Here is an 8,476-nt window from a genome sequence, read left to right as displayed (position 1 = left end):
ACTTATTTTCTCGACACAAAATAGATATAAAAATGGAAAAAAAAAATAATTTTTAAGTTCGACTTTGTGAAAATAGATATCACCTAATCTCTAATTTAATCTACGGTAGTATTACATCCACGTGTTAATTTTTCTTTAAATAACTTGAAACTTTAGAAAAAAGCATATTAATTTGACTTTAATTAATGAGTGGTCTAGAGATTAGAATGTTAATATAAATGAGTTTTAAAATATAATTTAAATAAATTTAAAATAGGGAATTGTGATTTTTTTAAAAAAAATATAAATAAGTACAATATTCAAATTTTAAAGGCTTTATTATTCAATGGTAGGTTTGAGCAACCAATGATATTAAAGCTAGACATCGGACGGTGTGCCAACGAGGACGTTGACATCCAAGGGAGGTGGGATTGTGAGATCCTATATTTATTGGAGAGGAGAATGAAACATTTCTTACAAATGTGTAAAATTTTCTCTCTAATATATGCGTTTTATAACTGTAAGATTGATGACGATACGTAACAGATCAAAGTAAACAATATTTACTAAGATGTTGCACTGATATTAAACCAGAAATATCAGTGCAACATATTTAATTATTTGTTTTTTTATGTTTGAACCCTCAATCTTTGTTGAAATCAAAGTTGGACCCATTTAAATTGAATAAATACAGAAGGAGAATGCCCCACTCAACACGCACCCTGTCCTCCCACCAACTCAACACCAAACCATCAAAATTACTTTTACCACTTCAAAACTGTATTTTCTTCATCAATTTTACCATTTACCTACTCTTTCCAACCCATGATTTGTGAAGGTAAGTATAAATTATTTTCACCTCTTAGGTTAAAAAAAATGAATTTTGAAGGTAAATTTATTTATCTTTACATTTTTTTTTTTTTGTGGGTGAAAATACTCGAGCGAATTAGAAAACCCTCTACAACTTAAATCAACTTTATTAATTTACTTGGCTTATATAACAAATGAATTAATTTCATTAATTACCTAAAAACTCTACGTACCATTGGACATGTGGATATGGCTAGCGTGAAAACTAGTTTAATGTTTTTAAGGTTGGGTTCCAACATGGAGATTAACATAACGATCCTATCATTTAGAATATATGACAAAATATTTGAAATATAACGATATAATTTCGGTGTTTTATAAAATGACATTAATTATAGAATATGGTTTTAATTAGCCAATATGAGACTCCCTCCCGACCATCATAAACAATCTTCCTCTCGAACAAACTATATCATAAAGTCATAAAACCTCCCTTGAGGCTTATAGAGCCTTCAAACAAAAATACACCTAAGTCATGGCTACACTTTGAAGGCTAACATCTTCTTTGTTCGACATTTGAAGACTCTATTGACATAACTAAGTTAAGAGTATAACTTTGATACTATGTTTGGAATCACAGACCTTTACAATTGTATGATATTTTGTCAATTTTGTACATAAGCTCTCATGACTTTATTCTTGGTTTTTCCGTAATGTCTCGTACCAATGGAGATAGTATTCATTATCTATAAACTCATGATCGTACTCTTAATTAGTCAACGTAGAACTCCCTCTCAAGTTCTCCTAAAAAATGATGGATTCTAGCTCAAACACGTTTTTCATTCCTTGATATTTGGAGGGGAAGAATTCAAATTTCTTATCTTTCAGGCACTTAGTTGAGCTATTTGGCTGGGATCGATTGAGAATTATTTATAAAAAATTTGGGATTGAAATTAATAGATATCCAATTTGAAGACGGCAATATGAAATAGGTTATTAAAATCATAGGGGATGGAGGTCTTCCCCTTAAACATGGTTTCATTGAAAAATCCAAAACTAAAAAGCGTTTCACTTGAAAGGGATGATCTCAAACAAGAATACATCCAAATGTCCCCTTGTTCTTCCATAATAAAACATCCAAATTTTCCAGCTCGAGCAAAACCCAAGAGATGATCATTAAAATCAATAACAAATTCTCTCCGTCAGTGTTCTTCAGTTCTCATTCACGAACAATTGCTTGAAAACTTTGACTTTGCAATGGAAAATTTTGACAGAACATATTAAAGAACAAACCCCTTGAATTAAAAAGCGTTATTCAAAGAGATTCAAGTTTTTTTTTTAATTCATTTGTCAAAATTTTGATTGAAATAATAACTGTTCTTCACGCAGTCTGTATCGGTGGTTGAGAATTTGGCATGGTTATGTTCAGAATTTCTTTGTCAGTTACGTAGCATCACGACGTGGAGTCAACTCGGCCCCGAATTCACCGAGTTCATTTTTCTGGTAAACAAACAGATTCATAGCGAATTTTCAATGCCATTTGTTCACCAAAATCAGACAAAAAGGAATGTACTCCGAATTCTTCTTCTTGTTCTTTGCAAAATTGCAGAGAAGCGTTGAAGAATAGCGGTTGGTTTATCTTTTTCCCTTTCCACTTTCAACCATTTTGACTCTCTCTGAGAAACCCAAGTGGGTGTTATTGCTCCACACTGCAAATTTCGTTTTCTTACATAAAGTAGAGCTTACGATAAACCCTTCTTGAATCTTCTCCTTTAATCCCTTCATTTATCAGTCCCTTTCTTATTGATTACGAAAATTATTCTCTCTGATTTTCAAAGGGGTTGTCTTCTTTTTTCATATCTGTGGCTTTTCGTGTCCGTTCTTCCTATAAATCCCTCTATTTCGCTCATAATAGTTACATAAACTCGTGGGTCGTTAGTATTTTCTCCAATCTTCTAAAGGGTGTTTTGCATTTTCGTTTTCATGGGGTTTTGTTTGAATTGTTTATTCCATTCTGAGCATTAAAATAATGGGTTTCTTGAGATTTGAGTAGAAAATGGATTTGTTCAACTTATGAGAACTTGACCCTTCTGGTTATGGATCTAGAAAGTGGAGTTCTTAGTGAAAAGAATACGAAGGTAAGTCGTTTGCATTCTCTAGCATGCATTTTGGCTTCTTCTTTGAGCGATTTCACTGTTTATGTTTTGTAGAAAGATTCATGGAAGACGGTTCTGATGATGGCTTATCAGAGTCTTGGGGTTGTCTATGGGGAGTTGGGCACTTCGCCTCTATATGTCTATAGGAACACTTTTGCAGAAGAAGATATCGATCATACTCAGAGCAACGACGAGATTTATGGGGTTTTGTCCTTTGTTTTCTGGACTCTTACCATTGTTCCTTTGCTTAAGTACATATTTATTGTTCTTAAAGCCGATGATAATGGCGAGGGAGGGACATTTGCTCTGTATTCGTTGCTGTGTCGACACGCACGAGTTAGCTCCTTGCCCAATACCCAATTGGCTGATTCTGAACTCACTGAGTACAAGATGAATGTTCTTGGTCCGCCATCTCTGGAAAGCTTTGGATTCAAACTCAAATCCGCATTAGAAAAGCGTCGTGTTCTTCAAAAGTTCTTGCTCGTTCTTGCTTTAATTGGGACTTGCATGGTGATTGGAGATGGCATCCTAACACCGGCTATTTCTGGTAATCATTGCTAACTTTCTGCATCACTGATTCAATTTCTGTTTTGGGTTTTCTTAAATTGGATGTTTGTTCCTCATTCATCTGTCAGTTCTTTCGGCTGTTTCTGGTCTCGAGCATACCATGGCGAAAGAGCATCACCAATGTAAGAATCTACACTGACATCTACTAATTTTTGTCCAAACTATTGGGTATTGTTTAAAATGGTTGTTTTGAGCATTCGACTTCACATGTCTTCTTATGAACGAGAGGTCACCGTCGATTGCTTTCATATGTTATGCAATCATCACAAACAGTTGCCAACACGAATGATTGATAGCTATACTTGAGAGACCTTCCGGACAAGTCTCATCCCAAGTTACAATCTTGTGAGATCTCACATCGGTTGGGGGAGGAGAACGAAACATTCTTTATAAGGGTGTGGAAATCTCTCTCTAGCATACACGTTTTAAAAACCTTAAGAGGAAGTCCGAAAGGAAAAGTCCAAAGAAGACAATATCTGCTAGCGGTGGGTTTGGTCTGTTACAAATCCATTGCATTGAATGGCTTACTGTGTTAGACAGGACATGACATGCCACTACTTATATAACTGTTGGATGGTAGTGTTTGAGAAAAGGGGACCACTGAGGAGAGACTGGACTTTAATGATGAAGAATAGTTAGACGAAGGGTGAAAAGATTTAGAAACTTGCAGGATAGAGGAATGAGACTGAAAAATTTGGCCTCTCCCGCTTTTGCTTAGTCCCTTCTAGGCATGCACGTTCGTTATAAGCACGGAAATCATCGTAGATATCACTATTTTCGAGCTTGTGAGTTTAGAAATCGTACCCAAACCGAGCAAATCTGTTCTTTCAGTTTTGCATTATACTTTCAAATATTAGACTCTGTCAGAGTAGTCTCATGTAAATTGATGTTCCTGCAGATATAGTACTCCCGATTGCGTGCATCGTACTGATATGCTTGTTCGCTCTTCAACACTACGGCACGCACAGGATCGGGTTCTTGTTTGCTCCCATAGTGACAGTTTGGCTATTGTGTATCAGTGCCATTGGGTTGTACAATATTATTCACTGGAATCCAGGTGTTTATAGAGCAATTTCTCCTCGTTACATGTTCCAATTTCTCAAGAAAACCCAGAAAGGAGGTTGGATGTCACTTGGTGGAATAATGTTGTGCATTACTGGTAAATTTCACATATTTGATTTGGTTTATCATGTTGTGCCCTTACAAAGCAAAGCCATTTCCTTGTTAATCAGAAACGTGTTTGTTTATATTTTGCTAGGCTCGGAGGCGATGTTTGCTGACCTTGGGCATTTTTCACAGTTGTCAATCAAGGTACGATTTCGAATATTGGTCTATCTCGTCTACTAGCTAGAGGTTTCTTGTAAACCACATGATAATTCTTTCGGAAAGTGTCTTTGATTGGACGCCCCACAGTTGATTATGTGCTCTATTCTTCTTCTTGTTCACTGCTATCTGTTTCTGATCAAGCTTTAATGATGGTAGAAAGTCTATAGGAGGATGTTTTGCCACCATTCGTTCTTTAGACTTCGATGACATATCGATTGAGCTCATGTCTGTAGTTCATGTCTCTTCGATGACATATCGATTGAGCCCTATTTCTCCTTGTTTCTCTGGTGTGTTGCCCCAAGACTTGTAGTTCATGTTGGTTTACTAGATACTACTATTGTATTCATTGTTCTTTCTTATTGTAGCTTAAAAACAAGGCAAATATGTTTACTTTCTCCTAATACCTTCGTCTTCAAATGTTTATCTCAAGAATCCCATTATTAACTTGCTTGTTCGATCAATGTGCAACTGAAGATCGATGATGGGGAGAATTTCTTTCAATCACCCTTCTTTATCTGTTCAATGAACTCCCACCATGTAACAGCCCAAACTCCTGTCCTCTTTAGCCTTCCCCTCAAGGTTTTTAAAACATGTCTACTAGCGAAAAGTTTCCACACCCTTATAAAGAATGCTTTGTTCCCCTTTCCAACCGATGTGGGGTCTCACACAACAGTAACTTGTTTACTCGATCACCTTTCTTTATCTGTTTCATGAATTTCTAACTGTTACCCATGGCATTTCAGCCCATTTTTCTTAAATTCTGTGTCTAAGTTATCCTCTCGCATGAACTTTCTCCCACAGCCTGTTTGGATTGACTTTCTAAATGTTTAAAAAGTGTTTTTAAGTGCAAAAGAAAATGTTTGTGTTCTGGTTTTCTGAAGTGTTCCTTGTTTACGTGAAATCCTACATCGGTTAGAGAGGGGAACGAAACATTCTTTATAAGTGTGTGAAAACCTCTCCCTAACAGACGCGTTTTAAAAACCTTGAGGAGAACCTCGAAAGAGAAAGCCCAAAGAGGACAATATCTGCTACTGGTGTTACAGTTCATGTCAACCAATTTTCTAACTTCTGTTATGTCTTAAAACGCTTGCAGATTGCTTTCACTTTAATGGTTTATCCGTCTCTCCTCCTTGCATACATGGGGCAAGCTGCCTATCTGTCTCAACATCATCCCTCTCCAAATGATCATCCAATTGGGTTTTACGTATCTGTACCTGGTAGGTCTTCAGATTAGCTTCCACATTAAGGTTCTCTCAGACATATTATTGATTGGGAGCTAGTTGGCTAATGGAATTTTTGTTTCTCCAGATAAATTGAGGTGGCCTGTCCTTATAATTGCTGTGCTTGCTGCAGTAGTAGGAAGCCAGGCTATAATCACCGGAACGTTCTCTATTATAAAGCAGTGCTCGGCTTTGGGTTGTTTTCCTCGAGTCAAAATCATCCATACGTCCTCGAAAGTTCACGGTCAGATCTATATCCCGGAGGTTAATTGGATTCTGATGCTGTTGTGCTTGGCTGTTACCATAGGTTTCAGAGACACCAAGCGTTTGGGCCACGCCTCAGGTATGTTTCTCGAAAGGGTCATATAAAACGTCCGTTTGTTGCACATAATTTGAGCTTAAACTCTTGTTTTGAAACGTCGTCTTCAGGTTTGGCAGTGATAACTGTGATGCTTGTTACTACGTGCTTGATGTCGCTTGTTATCGTTCTGTGCTGGCACCGAAGTGTATTTCTTGCTATAGGCTTCATCTTCTTTTTTGGCACCATTGAATCTCTCTACTTCTCTGCTTCTCTTACAAAGTTTCTTGAAGGAGCCTGGGTTCCCATTGCAACTTCTATTGTATTCCTCATAGTCATGTATGTCTGGCACTATGGTACTCTTAAGAAGTTTGAATTTGAGCTCCAAAACAAGGTTTCTGTCAACTGGCTGCTCGGTGTCGGTCCCAGCTTAGGCATTGTGAGAGTCCGTGGGATGGGTGTTGTACAGACCGAGCTAGTTTCAGGAATCCCGGGTATCTTCACCCACTTTGTCACCAACATTCCCGCCTTCCATCAAGTCCTTGTTTTCCTTTGCATCAAGTATGTCCCAGTGCCACACGTTAGACCAGAGGAACGGTTTCTTATTGGTCGTATCGGTATGAGTGAATACAGACTCTATAGGTGCATTGTGCGATACGGGTATCGAGATTTTCACAAAGACGACATAGAGTTTGAGAGTGATCTTCTATGCAGCATAGCAAAGTTTATAAGGTCAGGAACTGCAGAGGCAGGTGATGAAAAGATGTCAATGGTTGGGACATCATCTTCTACACACGAAGATAGAATTCAGATGGCCGTGGCCGAGACCGATAACGATGAAGACTCTGAAGACCTGTACCGAGGTTCAGATACAAGGGAAATAAGGTCACCCGGTCCAGTTGAATTGAGAAAAAGAGTGCGGTTCATGTTACCCGATAGCCCGAAAATGAACACGAATGCAATGGAAGAATTAGAAGAGCTAATGGAAGCAAGAGAAGGAGGAGTAGCTTACATATTAGGACGGTCACACATGAAAGCAAAACAAGGATCGAGCACGCTGAAAAGGGTGTCGATCGACTTCGTTTACGAGTTCTTGAGGAAGAACAGCAGAGAAGCTGAGTTCCCTGTAGGTTTATCGCATTCATCATCAACCCTTGAGGTGGGCATGATGTATCTTGTTTAGTTCCTGACCATAATACCAGATTTCCATGTACATAGATATGAGTATACAAAGCTGTAATATCTTTGTAAAATAATGAAAAAAGCATACAAACTTCAATTTATATTCAGGTACTAATCCAACATTTACTTCCAATTAAACATACTTATTTGTTAATTAACTAGAGGGCGTATTGGTCTGTTCTATGCATTGATTCGGTGTCACTCTAAGATCCCTAGTAAACTCGGGCTTAGGAGGACTTTTGGTTGAATTTCTTGAGCACGATGTCACCTCTTCATTGATGAGGTTATTGCGAACTCATTCCATTTTTGGAGGATCGGTTTCCTTATTCTTGGACTGAGAGGCCTCTGCCTCGACTTGATTATTAGAGAAAATGCCATAATCGGGATTGCTCAATCCTATTTTTACAAGAAGTCAATCTAGAGCGAGAGCATCACTTGACGAGGGAGATGTAAGAGTAACTCATCTAACGAGATCGAGAATGATAAATTGACGCTTATTTAAATTATGAATATATATTATTTATTATGTCAATAATTTTCCTTTTTAGATATATAAAAAAAAAAGGATAATAGATAAAATGACTTAATTAATTTAGTTTCAAATTTTTTATATTTATAACTTTTCGAATTTAAGAAATGGATAGAAGTTTATTATTTTGACACGCAATTGACCATGTGAACTGGTGGCTGGCCCACATTGGAGGTGGCGGACCGGCGGCCTTGATTCTTATTTATTTTTTTCATTTAATTTTTATCGTTTTAGAGGAAAAAATAAATAAATAAACTTATCTAAATTAGGTATTTCCTTTCAAATCTATAATTTTTGAAGTTTTAAAAAATCAATTAAAGACAAATTAAAAAAACAATGAATAAATAAAATATCATATATTTTTAAAAATTTTAAAGATCAAATAAACATTTAAAAACTTGTAATTTAG

The 8,476-nt window shown here is 36.8% G+C and overlaps 1 protein-coding gene across 1 annotated transcript; it reads left to right on the top strand.

Annotated features, from left to right (window-relative positions):
- Positions 1-2,189: 2,189 nt before the first annotated feature.
- Positions 2,190-7,645, top strand: LOC111488827 (potassium transporter 6-like). Its single transcript, XM_023136767.1, has 8 exons — positions 2,190-2,927; positions 3,000-3,492; positions 3,581-3,634; positions 4,411-4,671; positions 4,771-4,823; positions 5,932-6,055; positions 6,147-6,401; positions 6,488-7,645. Exons 1-8 carry the CDS (start codon positions 2,886-2,888, stop codon positions 7,537-7,539), a joined length of 2,334 nt encoding a protein of 777 aa, XP_022992535.1. The 5' UTR covers positions 2,190-2,885; the 3' UTR covers positions 7,540-7,645.
- The last annotated feature ends 831 nt before the right edge of the window (positions 7,646-8,476 follow it).

This window comes from Cucurbita maxima, unplaced genomic scaffold (genome assembly GCF_002738345.1).
Source record: "Cucurbita maxima cultivar Rimu unplaced genomic scaffold, Cmax_1.0 Cma_Scf00001, whole genome shotgun sequence".
NCBI classification, from domain to species: Eukaryota; Viridiplantae; Streptophyta; class Magnoliopsida; order Cucurbitales; family Cucurbitaceae; genus Cucurbita; species Cucurbita maxima.
Note: the sequence above shows the minus strand (reverse complement) of the source record. Positions and strands in the feature narration are given on the sequence as shown.

Excerpts from the sequence above, each read along its gene's own strand:
- LOC111488827 (XM_023136767.1), top strand. The coding sequence starts at position 2,886 with ATGGATCTAGAAAGTGGAGTTCTTAGTGAAAAGAATACGAAG. Across the intron at positions 3,493-3,580 it reads CCTAACACCGGCTATTTCTG|TTCTTTCGGCTGTTTCTGGT; the intron begins GTAATCATTGCT and ends TTCATCTGTCAG. Across the intron at positions 6,056-6,146 it reads GTTTTACGTATCTGTACCTG|ATAAATTGAGGTGGCCTGTC; the intron begins GTAGGTCTTCAG and ends TTGTTTCTCCAG.